This window comes from Medicago truncatula, chromosome 1 (genome assembly GCF_003473485.1).
Source record: "Medicago truncatula cultivar Jemalong A17 chromosome 1, MtrunA17r5.0-ANR, whole genome shotgun sequence".
Lineage (NCBI taxonomy): Eukaryota > Viridiplantae > Streptophyta > Magnoliopsida > Fabales > Fabaceae > Medicago > Medicago truncatula.
Genome location: NC_053042.1, coordinates 9,529,930 through 9,546,720, shown reverse-complemented (window position 1 = coordinate 9,546,720; position 16,791 = coordinate 9,529,930). Strand labels below are relative to the sequence as shown.

Here is a 16,791-nt window from a genome sequence, read left to right as displayed (position 1 = left end):
CATCATTTCTATGAATTCCGCCAAAACCAATTCTAGTGGGGGAGCCAAGACAACTCCCATAAACATTGAGGATGACACCAGAGTGGTTGTTTTGATTCCACTTGACAAATCTGTCTTCCATAGTACCGTTTGAAGATAAAGGGTAAGAGGACTTTAAAGATTCAACCATATCGTGAATGTTGGATGCAAGATGATTAATCTTCCAATGCTCGTCTCCAAAACACACCATGTTTCTATTTCTCCAAGCCCACCAAACAGTAACTGCAAAAATTAAAGATAAAGGGCCAACTGAATTGTTTTTAAGCCAATCATGAGAGACCGAATTAGTGAAAAAATCCGGATGATTAAAACCGAGTCGTAACCAAATGATTCTAGAGTGATGGAAATCTCTCACACAATGGAGGAAAGATTCGTCGTGCAGACCACACCGAGAGAAAACATGAGAAGGAACAATATTTCTACGGTTAAGCATGAATAAGGTAGGCACCGAGTTATGGCATGCCAACAAAAAGAAATTTGATTTTTTTTCAGGAAGCTGAAGCTTCCAAACCCAAGACCAAGAGGGAGGAGGATGAGAAATTGTAACTGGGTCCTTACGAGAGAGCAGCCAAGAATAACCGCTTTTAGCGGTGTAGGTGTTGTTCTTGTTGTTGGACCAAATGAAAGCATATTCGACGGAGGCATTGAAATTGAGATGATTGTTGTTTATGGTGTTTGTTGTAGGGGGAGGAAGAATGATGTAGATAATATTTGTATGAGGATTACCAGATGATATTACATCTCTCACCGTAAGATGAAGATCATGAATGTCAATGAAAAAATGTATGCTCCCCATAAATCCGAGAGTGCTCCATGGACAAGACTAGAAGGAGCAAAGACCCGACCCGACACGCCAATTGTAACCATCTTTGAGGGCATCTTGAGCATGAAGGATAGAAGACCAAATAGCCGAGGCGGTGGGCCGAGATGAGGCATATAAAGTATTCGGACAACTGACATACCTGTCTGAAATACGGTGTATCCGCGAAAGTAAATTATATTCAGTATACTTAATTGCAATTTTAATCCCTTTAATTTTGACGTGTTTATTTATTTATTTTGGTCAAATTAATAGTCTATTGACCATAAATTTATTTATGTGAATAGCTGGAGAATTTGGGGTTTAAACCCGACCCCTGCATAAATAATACAATGTCTCTGTTAATTGAACTAAATTTATTGGGATGTTTCAACGTGTTTTTATAATCCTCTAAGTTGTTTCTTTTTCTTTCATGTCAATCAGGTATCAATAGTTTTATTTATTTATTTATTTATTTTTAGTATAGTACTAGGAAAAGTAAACTCATTTCATTTTAACAAAGCAATTTGATTCAAGTGAGTAATTAATGAGCTCCACTAAGAAATAAATTATTTAGGAGAGGCCAAGCTCAATTTCAGAGCGAACAATTTTTTGTTTTCTTAATTACTGTCCTTGAGTCACTGGTTAGCACGACGTTTTGTTCAAAAAGAAAAAGTTGGACATTTTTATCCAAATAAAAGTGTATAGGTTGCGAAGATGCTTTTTCATAAAGAAGATTCTAACAAACTGCATAAATCTAATGATCCCTCTTCTTACTTATCAATCATAAAATAATTATGATCAATCATAACTATAGTCGTAAAAAAAAAGTCATAAACATTGTCACCTTTGATTTATTTTCTTATTTCAAACAACTTGAGAAATCGTTTTTTTTTTCTTTTCTCTTTTTGTCAAACAATCAAATAGTTAAAAATTCATCTCTTAAGATGAATATAAATTGGATGTTTAAAGTTCAAACTCCAACATTTAAATATATTATGCAAAATCACTGGCAAATGAGATAGGCTCAATGACTTCTTTTCTTATTAACTACGACCAACTAATCAAAGATGAAAAATAGTAGTAAATAAATAACCGTAAACAACAGAACATAATAAAATACCTCTAAGAAAAAGATAAAATATTACCTTTATAAAAGCCAATTGTTATATCTACAACAAATTGTAGTCAACGTCAACAATTAGAAGAGATTTGGTAAAAAAAAAAAAAAACTATTAGAAGAGATAACATACAAAGCAATAATTATTGATAAAAAAAAAATATAACTCAACAAGAAAAACATGATAATTAACAAAAAATTAACTTCTATTTATTATATAACGGGCATTCATGTGTCCATATTTCCGCTATTTTTATTGCACTAACATTTAAAAATTATAAACGGTATTTTTTATAAAGTTTTAATTTTGATTAAAAGAAAAAATATTATTGTTTATTTTTTAAGATGTACTAAAATACCACTCCTATAAACAGTCAGTCATACAAGAAAAATACAAAAGAAAAAGAAAATGGTCAGTCGATAACCAGACATAACAAAGTACAAATTTACTTACAAATAAGATTTCTTACTTTTCGTAAAAAAAGAAGAAGATAGAATTGCTTACCTTCGATCAAGATGTTCAGCCTTGACATATGTTCTAAAAAAGGGAAAGCAAAAAAATATGGTTAGCTCTACATTTTTTTATATAATAAAACAAGTTTTTTGGCGTTCACTTTTTTCTAATAAAAAATGTTTGATAGTTTGTCAGAAGAACTTCTTTTTTTGGTTAAATATATTTTTAGTCTTTATAAATATTTAAACTTTTCATTTTAGTTCCTCTAAAAAATTTCAACTTTTAGTCCCATAAAATTTTCAATCGCTACTTTTAGTCCTTATTTTTAAGTTAGTTTTTGTATTTTTTATTGAAATTGTACAGAAATGTATAGAATATTATAAAAATATTTAGAAAAAAATTAGAATTTTTTAAGCAAAACATAATTAAATATGAATTTTTAACTGTTAAAAATATAAAATTCATATTTAATTCATGTTTTGTTAAAAAAATATAATTTTTTTAGAGTGATTCTTATAATACCATAAATTTTTCTTCAAAATTTTACATTAGAATTTATTTTAAATGAGGAACCAAAGGTGAAAATGAAAAACTTTTGAGGACTAAAAGTTGAAGAAATTTTTTAGAGGGACTAAAACGAAAAATTGACATATTTATATAAACTAAAACGAAAAATTGACATATTTATATAAACTAAAACGAAAAACTGACATATTTATAGGAAGCAAAATCAACAACTTCTCACAAATTTTATTCCTCTTCGCCCTTCCACATTGCATCCCCTTCTCCGACCACCACTAAAGGGTGGATGCATGTGGGACTGTAGCTCCACATGCTTTCCCCTAATTTTTTTTAATAGATAAAACACATCAGCACACATAACATTCAGGCTTAAATGCTCTTTTGATCCCTTAACTATTTAATTGGTATCGCTTTGGTCCCTTAACTAAAAAAAAGATTGTTCGAGGATTTTAAGTTTTTTTTTTAGTCCCTTCTGTTAGGTTTCCGTTAGTTTTAATAAAAAACGTTAAGTGTGGACACGTGTCACCTTGTCATTGGTTCTAAGTTTTTTTTTTTTTTTTTTACAAAAAAATAATTTTTTTTGTACAAAAAAAAAACTCAGAGCCAATGAGAAGGCGACACGTGTTCAGGAGTTAACTTTTTTTTTTAAACCATAACGGAAACCTAACAGAAGGGACCAAAACGAGACTAAAAGAAAACTTAAAATCCTCAAACAATCTTTTTTTTAGTTAAGGGACCATAGCGATACCAATTAAATAGTTAAGGGACCAAAAGAGCATTTAAGCCTAACATTCACTCACACTTTATTCAACTTCTAGTGTTTCTAATTTGCATCACTTTAAGAATGATTGTTTGTTTAGTGTTTTAGATTTGTAGTTGCATGATCTTAATGCTAGGTTTGGTGAAGAGAATACTGAACTTTTACGCTGTGTTTCATGTTTGAGTCCCACAAAATCATTTGCAGCTTTTGATGTGAACAAATTATTGAGTATGACTGAGTTTTATCCAAATGATTTTATAGATGTGCCGGAAGTAGTGTTACGCTGTCAACTTAAGAATTATGGTACAAATGTTCGATCTAACCCAAAATTTGCTAAGTTGAAAGGGCTTTAAGATCTATGCGCAAAACTTGTGGAAACAAATAAGTGCAACACATTTGCTATGGTTTATAAAGTTTTGAAGTTGGCTTTTCTCATGCTAGTAGCAATTGCAAGTGTTAAACGTGTTTTTTCAGCTATGAAAGTTGTGAAGAGTAACCTATGCAATAAAATTGGTGATCAGTGGCGAAATGACCGTCTTATTATCTAAAAAAAATAGTTTGCATTGTTTTTTATTTTAATTTTAGCTCTACATGTACGTAAAGTCTGGATCTGTCCTGCCACCACTTACGTCTTTAATTAAAACATGCTATAATTAACTATCAATCTACCAAGTTTGACTTTTAATATAGTCCCACATCGAAACCTTTGGAAGAAGTTGTGGGGTCCAAACGAGAGGGTGGAGCCGGAGCTGATTTCGGCGGTGTATGAGGCGATGGGTGTTGGAAGTGATTTCGGCGAACCCTTTTAATTTGTAATCAAGAATGAAAGGTGGTGGTGGAGATTAGGATTTGAAGTGATTATTTGTGAAGAGATAATTTGTGAGTGTTTGATGAAGAGAGCAAAAATCATTGAGAGAAGAGCAATTTCCAAACACTAAAGAGTATTTTATTTTATTTTATTTTAAATAACTAACCATTTTGTCGGTTGGTTTCTGTTAGACTGATCATCCGTTTATTTATTTTTTATTGACCCAGTACCATTTTAAAAATAAAAAAAATGCTTATAGCATTTCATTAGTAATCAAATTATTTATATAAAATGGTGCATCATCATAAATACGAAAGCCAGATAAAGAAGTAGCTAGTTCGGTTAATTCGTGGGGCCACTACATTCACTTGCCTCCTAATAAACTCGACACATAGTTTGTTAAGTGTGGACTTGATACTTGTCATGCTTCTAATTTTATTGTCAAATTTCATTCGTGTATTCAACTGGGACAAAAATGATTTGAAATTGCAATTAAAAGGAAAAAATATTGACATGTGCTGGAGGAATATAGGATATAGCAAATGGTGTTAGTTGTGAAGAAAGTATTTAGAAAGAAATTGATAAAATTAACTTTTATTTAATACTAGTGTTGAAATTGACTTTAAATTTCTAATTTTACAAAGGCTAAAATCGTGGCGCGATTTTGGGAGCCGTGACGCGATTTCTCTTGGTAGAATGGATGTTTTTGTTGAAGGCAAATCACGGCGCGATTTAGTACTAGCGTGGCGCGATTCGTGGATAAGGTCGTTGTACCTTGGGTCGTACGTTTAGAATCGTGGCACGATTCTGACAGACGCGGCGCGATTTCGCCTGTCACTGTGTACTATATAAGTGTTTCTTTGCAGATTTTTGTGAGAGAGCTTTAGAGAGAGAAACTTGGATTACAAAGGAGGTAACTTTTGGGTTGAATGTCTTTGTAGTGAGGTTCTCTTTGGTTGGGAAACATTGTAAACATCTTGGGTAGTGAGATTTCACCATTTGAAGGATCAAAAAGCTTCCTTTTGTGTTTTCTCTTAAGATTCACATTGTGAGAGTGAGTGACACAAAATGGATAGAAATTAGGTCTTGTTCTTGTGTAAGCTTGTAAGCTAATTTCTTATAACTCTTTTGTAATACTTTCATCATAGTGGATTGGAGAGCTGCTCTCTCCCCTAGATTAGGTCATATTGGACCGAACTGGGTCAACAATCTTGGTGTGTTTGTTCCTTTCTTTCATTGTTTATCTTTTTTGCTTTGATTATGCTTGTGATGTTTTCTACACTTATATTTATGTCTGTTTTGTTATTGTTGCTTGGAGACACTTTATCCATTAATTACTACTTCATTTTGCTCTACACATCTTTGTTTTTCATTGGTGTGATTTTGTTCGAATTCACAACAACTAGTATTAGTTTAAAATATTAGAAAATGAGTTTTTAATCAAAATCATGTGGATTGTTTTTGCCCCATTTATTTATAAATAATTTATTATATTTGTGAAATTAAAAAGATGAAGGCTGCTTATACTTACCACATAAGATGTTGTATCCGAATGGAGCAGTGCAAACACGACTTAGACATATCAAAGGTCCGGTGTTAATTCGATCCATGGAGCAGTCTTGTCGTTTTAAGTCACAAAAATCTTCACAAGCACGTGTAATCCACGAAATTTCAAATCCATAGCTTAGCATTCCGTGAATTTCCGCGTAAGAAAAATGGTGTTGATCACTCCGAGAGATAAAAGCAGGAGCTGCTGACATAGCAACAAGCTTCACGTGGCAATCAATATTTAATTTTCGAGCACTTATGCGCCGAGCGATCACATAAACATGATCAGTGGAGTTGGAGTCCCAGTTCACTCTGCACGGAGCTGTGTCCACATAATCAGGATCGTCCTTCACTGGCTTGCTACAGTTCAAGTAAGTTATGTATTCGAACCAAGATGCATAATCAAATCCGTATGGATCCTCGCGTTTGCTATTACTGTAATAACTTGTGAAATTGGATTTGGTTAAGAAATAACGAGGAATGGAGAAGCAATCATCCTCTTGAATTCCAGGATCAACTAGTCTGATTGTGTAGTTATCGTAGTTGATTGACTTCACATTGTAGTTACCCGAAAGCAAAGTTAACGTTGTGATGTTGTTTACGCAGGATAACTCGTACCTCGGATCACCACAGGTTGTTGGATCATTCTTGAGTCGAAACGGATGTTTTATGTTTGTGAGTTTGCCACATGAAGAAGGTGGACAATTTGTTTGGTTATTATTACTATTGGTAGCCTCACATGTTTGATGATGATGATGATACACTAATATCAAAATAACAACCGTAGTTTGGAGGAAGCATACGGATGATTCCATTAGAGCAGGAGAAGGGTTATTCTCTGCAAGGGATCATGATATCAGAAGGATCATGAATGTAAGGATATAATTGTCTTTGCCCGAGTCAAAGTCTTTTGTGATAGATCAATCCATTTAAAACTTTATTTCTACTTGAGTAATGATACATAGACACCCTTAGGTGGCAATACACCCTTTGACACCCACACAAAAATCTGACACGTAGTCACGTGGACCCCGCACAAACACACTTTCTCTTTTCTCTCCTCTTCTCTCTTCCTAATGCATGGGATGTACAAGGGTGTATGAGAATAAAGAGTGTCTATGTATCATTACTCTTCTAGTTTGATTAAACTCTCGGTTAGTGGACAATGAGTTTAGTCCTTGAATTAGTTGATCATTAGACTAGACGTAGAGTTTTGATTAAGAAACAAGCTTGTTAATTGTATGTTTTTGGCCCGTTTATTTGATTGTATAAAATATGATAATGACTTTCACGATATAATAATGATTATTTAAATTAAAGAGTTGGAACTCTTCTGTTTAAACACAAATGAAGGAAAAAATAATATGACCAATTCAAAAATATAATTATAATTTAAATATAATTTTTATTGTCGAATGGAATGAATAAAGAATCGGTCTTGACAATTAAACAATTTTTGTTGTGTCTGGTCATGTGAAACTTTTATTTAATTCTTACAACGGGTGACCTTTCGTCCCCCTAAACCCCGTTCTATATTATAATTAGGTTAATAAGATTTCCCTTTATTCCTAAAAAAAAATAAAATAAAGATTTCCCTTTCTAGCGGCCGACTCAAAAATTATTGATTAGAGGTAGAGCAATTTTTAGAGATGAGAGTAGAATAATTATTGATTGCTTTTTCTTTTATAAGAAAAGCAAGTCCACAATGGGTAGAGTAAAAAAAAACGGGGTTTTATAAGAAAAAGCTTAAACCCACAATGGGTAGAGTAGAAATATTATTGATTGCTTTTTATTTTATAATTTTCTTAAATTTGATTCAAATATATTGATCAAATACTTTTTATATATATACTTTTTACTTCTGCAACGCAAGAAACACATATTTCCACTCAATTATGAGCTAAACATTTCAAATCATTTATTTGATCTTTGTAATGGAAATAACGACCATTTAAAGCTTGTACTTTTACAACTGATATAGTTAATATCTAAATCATAATATTAATTCTAGATTAGTTCTAGATATATTGTACACCGATATGGAAGTCGTCATCCTTGTAACTTCTTTACGATGATCATTTCATTCGTGTTTGAGAAATAATTCTTAGTATTTTAAGACATTCAAGGATATTTTTGATAATGATTTAGTGCAAAGAAAAATACTTACTTAAAGACAAACACAAATGTAAAATGTTTGAGCACACCCACACAAATGCTTTTTGTAAAGATAAATTGATTTAATGATGTGACTAATTTATTCATCATTTAACTTACTTTATTGTTATGTGTGTCGAAATAATTTTATTTGTGTTTGTATCTATGTAAGTTCTCTAGTGCAAAATACTAGAATCAATTTAGGTACTTACTTTCATTAAGAGACTATTGTCTAATAATGTCTTAAAGGTGTAGGGATAACAATTGGACCCAGACCCGATGAGCACCCGCAACAAATATCCACAATGGGTAGGATAAAACTCCACTTTCATGGGTATGGGCTGGGCCCGGGTAATTACTCGCAAATTTAAGTGGGTATGGGGGTTGGTAAGGGTATTATACTACCCAGCCCCGCAACCCGCATATACATATTTATATAATTTAAAAATTACTTTATTTATTTTTGGTGCATAATTATTTATTTTATTTAGCTATTTATGTCTATACCTAAACCTAAAAACTAATACAGTAACTGTTTCATCCTTCCCTTCATACCTTAAACCAATTTGATTTTTATTTTAGTATGCACTTTTTTATATGTATTTTGAATGTTTTTACATTTACTTTCGAGGGATATTTTGGATTTTTTTTATTTAGCTAAATATTATGATTCGTACTAGTTTCTGAGTTGATTTGAAAATTCTGGGACCATAATTTTATTTTCAATTGTGATATATTTTATTGTCTTTTCATAGTTAAAGTGCGAGTAATGGGTGCGGGTATGAGTACTTAGATACCCATAAGGTATGGGAAAATACACTAAAGTTGTTGCCCACGAGGATACGGACTTAGGTACGGACATTTTTTACATATGCGGGTATGGGGAAAGGTATTATAATACCCTACCCATTGCCATCCCTATAAAGGTGTAAGTAAATTGTTTTTGATAATGAGTTTGTCTTCCACATACTATGGTAGATTAATACAAATGCTCCCATTAACTTCCTTGTGTGTACAAGATTTTACATTTCCTTTTTATTAATCTAAGTTTTCTTAAAACTTCAACAATAAAACAAATAATTCAACTTCAGGAAGTTTACTCTAATCCATAAATCAATTTCGTAATATATATACCTTTCAAGCATCATCTGGATTAAGGAAATTCTATGTACATGTCAAATATAAATATACAGTCATTTTCCCCTTAAAAAAAAGTTAAATATGTTTTTGGTCCCTATAAATATGTCAACTTTTCGTTTTAGTCTCTCTAAAATTTTCTTTCAACTTTTAGTCCCTATAAAGTTTTCAATCTTCACTTTTGGTCCCTCTTTTAAAGTAAACTCATATGTAGAATTCATATTATTTAATAAAATTTTACAGAAAAATTCAAAATATTATAAGAATGACTCCAAAAAAAATTAAGAATTTTTTAACAAAACATGAATTTATATATTTTTTATGGTTAAAAATTCATATTTAATTTGTGTTTCGTTAAAAAAATCTAATTTTTTTTAGGAATTGTTTTTAGAATATTTGACACATTTCTGCACAATTTCATTAAAAAATACAAAAATTAAATTAAAAATAGGGATCAAAAGTAGTGATTGTAAATTTTATAGGGACTAAAAGTTGAAGGAAAATTTTAGAGGGACTAAAACGAAAAGTTGACATATTTATAGGGACCAAAAACATATTTAACCCAAAAAAAAATATACAGTCAATATGTCAGAACACGTATTATGCAACAATAGGAAGTGGAATCGTTAGACATATGCATTATGATGATGTAAGGTTGATTTGCATCACCATTTTGCGTGAAACCTTCTACAGACAATCACATCTTTTAAATATATTCATAATACCATCCATGTCAGTTTTCTATAAGACACCGTACTTTTATCCTATGAATTTTACCCATTTGAATGATATAACCAATATTCATATACGGTTAATGTACATGAATTTGAGATAAGATCCCATTGCATTACAAGAAATGTTGCATTTTCCAGGGGCGGAAACACTGGCAAAATGCAAAAAGCCTTGGCAAATGAACGTTTGTCAGGAGCAGAATCACCAGCAAATCTGCTCATCGCAAATGACGTTGCCAGGGCTTTAGCTCCTGGTAAATTTGCAGACTTCTGCAGATTGTGTCAACATCACATCAGTCATGTCATTTTCTAACCATGCCAGGAACATTGCCAAGGGTTAACCCCTAGAAAAATGCAGACGATTAAATAAAAAAAAGTTTTTTATTTGTTTAAAAAATCAAAATATTAAAATTTAATAAATAAAATAATTTTAAAAACTATTTTAAAATTGTTTTTTAATTAGATAGATATTTCTTTTAGGGAATGATTATTAGATAGATAGTAAGCATTTTATGGCCCAAAATTAATACAATACATTGATAAAAATTGATAAGAAACATATATATTCTCAACAACTAGTTCGTCTACCCGTGCGTAAAAACACAACTCAAAGAGATATAAAATACCCACAAATTACTTGCCAAACAATACAATTGGTTTAATGTGATTTTGTGATAAATGGAGTTCACTGTCAATAAGTCTCAAGCACTTGATAATATTGAACATACACAGTTAATATTCAAGAATATCATAACGCACTTACAATTTCATGAAATAGACTTCCAATACATATATTGACTGATGTGTCTTGTAATGATAATGACATCAAAATATGCTCACTTAGTTTCCAATTCACCTGCAAACATTCAAAAATATCAACAGTTTGAGAGACACATGTGTGTTTATATTAACAGATATAACTAAACATTATAATGTTTCAATTTTCTTCAAAAAAAAATGTTTCAATTTGAAATCTGCATGTCAACTTGAACATACCAATAACTATTATGCCATTCAAACCAACAAACAGATTGAGCAGCGTGTATCGCTCATCAGTGGTTCTACTCAGGCACCTAGTTTCTTCTGTACGAAGCATATAAAGCTAATAACATCACATACAAATTGAATTCGCCCGTACAAATACGGGAACAACCAAAAATATCATTCACAGTACAGTAGCATTATACTATATCTAATTCATATGAATCTCAGGTCAGCAACAAGTTTAGTTATGTACATAGCAACAAGTTTTCAAGGCCATTTCGTGAATGTGTATAGATAGATAGATAGAAATCAGTAATTTTCCCTAAGTGCAATTTCAATTCTATGAATGATAGAGTATATACTAACCATTGCAACTGAATTTTCTAAGCCAACACTAATAACAAAATCAATAATTTTCGGCTCCCCTTTGAGATTTACAAGTAAATTAGCAGGCTTTATGTCTCTGTGAACTAAATATCTGACTGCGTGCAGATAACTCAGACCCTTCAAAAAGATTAAAAAAACCAACCATTTTAGTAGCATATCTCAATTCACAATGTTTCAGTAATGAAAATTTAAAATGAAAAGTAAGAAGCTAATCGCAGTAGTACTGATAAGCCAAAACTAAACTGCAAAATTCTGCAACATAACACCAACTCAAACATCAACAAAAATAGAATACTTAAGAAGCGCTAAGATGAACCAATGCACCAACCACAACATATCATAAATGGAACACAAACACTTGCTTTCAAAAAATGAAAAAGACTAACATGAACAAGTGTTGTGACAATTGATTCTTTTTTAAGTTTGAATAGAAAAATGAAATTTAGAGAAACAAGGAGTCGATATAACCTTGAATAACTAGTTCAATCAGACGTTGGCATTGCGTCAATATTCCAAATAGCAACATGTTTTTAATAAAATGAATCTTATTAGATCATACTTTCATATAAAATCTGCCTAGTGATTTAGTTTTGAACAACATCAATTCATCTTCAACCATATAGAACACAAACAGAATACCAAAAAATTCAAGGATTTGATGATGACGACGAAGGGTTAGTTTGACGAGGATGAAGGGTTTGATGTTGGTGGCTGAGAGGAGGGTGGTTGGTGAGGCAGTGAAGACGAACATGGTGTCTGGTTTTGGGGAGTTCGATGTGAGAGAAAGAGGGATGGTGGTTCGGTGGTGGTGTTGAGTGGTGGTGGTGGTATTGAGCCGTAGTTTGGTGGTGGTGGTAGTGGATCTGAAGTCTGAATAGGTTTTCTACAGGTGAAAGAGGAAGGGTTTTGGTCAGAGAAAGTATCTTTTTGGGTGAGGTTAAGAGCAAAGGCTATAAAGTAAGGGGGGCCTTTCATTTTGCCAGGGGTTATGTGGGATTGCTCCTGGCAAATTTGCCAGGAGTTCATGCTCCTAGCATAATTCCGTGGTAAAATGCAACATTTCTTGTAGTGTCGAATCTAATCACTTTTTAGATTTTAGGCCATTTTTTACCTTCAAGTAAGTCACATGCTCATCTTTCTTGAGCATCATATCACCTTGTTTCTCAGCTTAGTGCTATGACATATCATACTTATCTAGATCTTGTGCTACTGGAATTGGAAATCCAACAACAATCATTGTTGAATTAGTTTGTGTTCCATTCATGGAGAAGAATGTTAGACCAAAATTGGTTAATATAACAAAGCCCGTAAAGTTTTGATGATAATAAAATAATGTATAAAGCATATTTGAAAACAATTATGATTCTCTAATGCGTGTTTACGTACATAAAATTATATGTGTACTGAAGTTTGAAAACTTCGTAGTAGAGTTCTTCATCGTGCAAGTTCTTTTGCGAATAAAAATAGTAGGATTTGAAAACGCTTTGGTAAAGCTACATTGTTGAGGTCTCTCAAACTACATTGTTGAAGGAAAATTGTAGAAATTTCCTTTTGGTGTTCATATTTGATGAAGCAGTGGTTCACACATTTTATAATAATTAACATTTATATAATGTGCAAGGAAACTACATTGTGTTGTTCTAATTTATCATAAAGATAAAAATGAATAGCTCACCTTCACGTTGTTGATATTCGAAGATCCAGTCTATAATTCAAAATTTTAAAAGATACACATGAATTTATTTAAAAGAAGAAACTAAAAATCATGACATAAAATATTTCGCAAACCAACATTTTTTGAATTTTTTTTCAAGAAATATGAGTTGAACCAAAAACTTATTTAATCCTATACTTTATTATCTCTCATCAATAGCTCTCCTTAAAGAATCTACACAAATTGTGTAACAAGTATCTCCAACATATACCAAATACATATCTAAATCGATAATAATTGAGAAACTACAAGGACCAAGTCTTATTATATTAATTGGGGCCGGTTATATGAATTAAACATGTCATAATATCCTATCAAAAACTGTGTCTTTCTCAAAATCATTGATCTCTATATCTTTCTTGATAATTTTTTGTAAGTCATTCACCTTCAGTGATTTGATTCTTTTTCTATATAGTATATTTTTAGTCTCTTTCTGCCCCTTAGGCGACGTTGCGATGCACATGATGGACTTGGACTTTGAATGATTCTTACCTATCTATATTTTAATTTGCACCATTATTGTAAATTTTTATGTGTACACCCCTTTATAAATATTTAATTTAAGTTAACCAAATATATGGTTCTGTGACCATATTTTTTTTAGTTGCGTGATCATTATATTTATTTGGTTAACTAAGTGGCAAAAATAGTAGTCACATACATTTTAGTTGTGTGATCACATTTTACAGCTTTTAAATATGGTCAGACAACTGAAAAAATATGGTCACACATACCATATATTTGGTTAACTGAAAGTTGTGTTGCAGTGTCAACCTATTTTTATTCATTTTTAAATGCATAGAGGTAATTGCGTTTCTATTATCTTCGGAGGGCTGGCTATGCCATATATGAAATTATAACAAGTTTGATGTGTGATTCTCTTGAACATGTCACTCACAATACTATCACTGCTGCTGATGCTGCTAATGAACCTTCAAAATGGTAAGAGTGATGCTTCCATTCGATGTCCCTTCAATCTCAACTGTACAAATAATAACATGAAGATTATTGAAATTCCTACTTATCCAGTCCCTATAAAATTCAACATCAGTGACATTAATTACGAATTGCGAACAATAAAACTATCTGATCCTGGAAACTGTCTTCCACAACTCTTACTTGACCGCAATTTTTCATCAAATTTTCCTTTTAAGGATTATCATAGCTATGAATTTCCTCGACAATTCGATGTTAGTTTCTTCAATTGTTCTTCAGTAGTACAACTGATCAGGAGCAGTAATCTAATGCAACATCACGGAACACAAGACATCATATCTTGCCCAATTTATGTCGTTGATTCAGATCAAGAAACTATCGTTGAATCTGACGTATTAGTATACTGCACCAAACTGTTTGACCGTGTTTCTCCATTTTCTGCATATAGCATTCAAGACAACCGTCTCTTATTGACATGGTCAGGAACAAATTTTGACATAGGATGCTTGAAATGTAAACATAAATCAAAGAAGACAACATTAGTAATTTTATTCTCTGCAGGTGAGAGTGAAGCATCTTTATTCCTGTCCCTTAATTTCATTTTTATTAAATAACTGCGATGAGTTAGGATATTGAATGTTTAATTTGTAGGTGGAATCATCGGTTCAACTTTGCTATTACTTGTTCTCGGCACCATTGTTCGAATTTATCGCTATTTCAAGATGAAAGGCGAAGATCATGTAAGAATCGAAAACTTTTTGAAGGATTATAAGGCTTTAAAGCCAACCAGATTCTCCTATGCTGACATAAAGAGAATTACAAACAAATTTAAGGATAAGATCGGAGAAGGAGCTCATGGAGCTGTTTACAAAGGTAAATTGTCAAGCCAAATTCTCGTTGCCGTTAAGATGCTCAATAACACTGAGGGAGATGGTAAGGAGTTCATAAATGAAGTGGGAACTATGGGAAAAATCCATCATCTTAATGTTGTCCGTTTGCTTGGCTTCTGCGCTGATGGATTTTACCGCGGTTTAGTCTACGATCTTTTTCCAAGTGGTTCTTTGCAGAAATTTCTTTCTCCACCAAACAACAAAGATGCTTTTCTTGGATGGGACACGCTGCAACAAATTGCTCTAGGCATAGCCAATGGAATTGAGTATCTTCACCAAGGTTGTGATCAAAGAATTCTTCACTTTGACATCAATCCTCATAATGTCTTGTTAGATGAGAATTTCACTCCCAAAATTACAGACTTCGGTTTGGCTAAGATGTGCTCGAAAAATCGAAGTACAGTGTCTATGACCGCAGCCAAAGGAACGTTAGGCTACATGGCACCCGAAGTTTTTTCTAGAAACTTCGGGAATGTCTCATATAAGTCTGATATATATAGTTATGGTATGTTGTTGTTGGAGATGGTTGCAGGAAGAAAGAATACAAACACAACCACAGGTGAAGAAAATTTACAAGTTCTATATCCAGATTGGATCCACGATTTGCTTGAAGGGGGAGACATACAAATCCCTATTGACGAAGAGGGAGATTTCAGGATTCCAAAAAAAATGGCGATTGTTGGACTTCGGTGCATCCAGTGGCAACCTATGCATCGTCCATCCATGAAAACTGTGATACAAATGCTACAAGGTGATGGAGACAAGTTAAAAGTCCCCAGCAATCCTTTTGGGCCTACAACTTCAACTAATTCAACTGCTAGTACTGTTACAAAGCGTATAAATTTCGAGCTAGAAGTTATTCAAGAATTAGATTAAATATATAGTGGCTGCGATATATTGTGATTTTCTCGTTATTATAATTGATATGTAATCATGTTCGGATCAATTAGCATTTATATGTTTGCTTTTTTTGTCTCCAATAGTGTAGCATAATAGGAGCACCTACTTGTACTTAAAACATACAATAAATACGCAAATAGTGTTCATGTCTTCCTCCTTGTTTTCCCGAGTTTCTACATGCTATGTAGATCAATTTTCTTCCTGCTTGTTTTCTTGGTGTTATATTTCCCCCCTTTGTCGGTTACCGCCGCTGCCACTGTGAGACTTTTTTTTCTTCCCATGTATCAGACCACACGACTGCACACATAAATTGTTTGAAGGAAAAAGAACTGCCTATAATTTCCGACTCACAATTACCTTTGATTTCCCACTCACCGTATCTTTGGTTTCACTTTTTCAATTTCTTTTGCTTTATCTATTCAATGGTGATATCAATAATATCGCCAATCACAATCACAAATTCTGGACAACGTGCAAATTCAGCTCAAAACTATGATATACTCGCTCCCACAGAACTTATGATATATACAATCATAGACTCAATTCACCTCAAAACCAATTGAGATGATCACTAGATGAAATTCGAAATACCATTGTCGAGATGCTTGCTTGAACCCATAGATAAGTTTCTTAAGTTTACAAACCATATACTTTGAATCTTCCAAAACAAGTTTTCCGGTTGCACTATATGAAATGTCTCATCAATGATACCATTTAGAAACGCAATCTTTACATCCATTTGATGTAACTTAAGATGGAAATCCACAACTAATTTCATTTTATTGCATAACAGATCATAAAAAAATAAGATGGGAATCCAAATAAATCATAGCTTTCCCTAAACTTAACATTTAAATCCCATTTTATAATTAAGACATTTTTTTAGATCAATGCTTTATTGCTGAATA

At 32.4% G+C, this 16,791-nt stretch overlaps 2 protein-coding genes and 1 long non-coding RNA gene across 5 annotated transcripts; 2 read left to right on the top strand and 1 right to left on the bottom strand.

The window, feature by feature from the left end:
• Positions 1 to 1,900: 1,900 nt before the first annotated feature.
• LOC25482350 (uncharacterized) lies at positions 1,901 to 6,891 on the bottom strand. Of its 3 annotated transcripts, XM_013610899.3 has the most exons (3): positions 6,034 to 6,891; positions 2,464 to 2,496; positions 1,901 to 2,010 (listed from the first exon to the last, which is right to left on the bottom strand). In XM_013610899.3, exons 1-3 carry the CDS (start codon positions 6,863 to 6,865, stop codon positions 1,964 to 1,966), a joined length of 912 nt encoding a protein of 303 aa, XP_013466353.3. In that variant the 5' UTR covers positions 6,866 to 6,891; the 3' UTR covers positions 1,901 to 1,963. The 3 variants fall into 3 exon arrangements, with proteins under 3 accessions (XP_013466353.3, XP_039689626.1, XP_039689628.1); XM_039833692.1 differs by lacking the exon at positions 1,901 to 2,010 and having other exon boundaries at positions 2,385 to 2,496; XM_039833694.1 differs by lacking the exons at positions 1,901 to 2,010; positions 2,464 to 2,496 and adding an exon at positions 3,132 to 3,254.
• On the top strand, positions 6,285 to 7,369 carry LOC112422101 (uncharacterized). Its single transcript, XR_003012497.1, has 2 exons — positions 6,285 to 6,421; positions 6,657 to 7,369. It is a non-coding gene; the product is annotated as an uncharacterized lncRNA (long non-coding RNA).
• A 6,524-nt stretch (positions 7,370 to 13,893) lies between these two features.
• On the top strand, positions 13,894 to 16,039 carry LOC25482347 (rust resistance kinase Lr10). Its single transcript, XM_013610896.3, has 2 exons — positions 13,894 to 14,654; positions 14,745 to 16,039. The coding sequence occupies exons 1-2, from the start codon at positions 14,045 to 14,047 to the stop codon at positions 15,857 to 15,859; spliced, it is 1,725 nt and encodes a 574-aa protein (XP_013466350.1). The 5' UTR covers positions 13,894 to 14,044; the 3' UTR covers positions 15,860 to 16,039.
• Positions 16,040 to 16,791: the final 752 nt, after the last annotated feature.

Excerpts from the sequence above, each read along its gene's own strand:
- LOC25482350 (XM_039833692.1), bottom strand. The coding sequence starts at position 6,865 with ATGGAATCATCCGTATGCTTCCTCCAAACTACGGTTGTTATTTTGATA. Across the intron at positions 2,497-6,033 it reads CGGATACAACATCTTATGTG|AACATATGTCAAGGCTGAAC; the intron begins GTAAGTATAAGC and ends TCCCTTTTTTAG.
- LOC25482347 (XM_013610896.3), top strand. The coding sequence starts at position 14,045 with ATGTCACTCACAATACTATCACTGCTGCTGATGCTGCTAATGAACCTT. Across the intron at positions 14,655-14,744 it reads AGTAATTTTATTCTCTGCAG|GTGGAATCATCGGTTCAACT; the intron begins GTGAGAGTGAAG and ends TTTAATTTGTAG.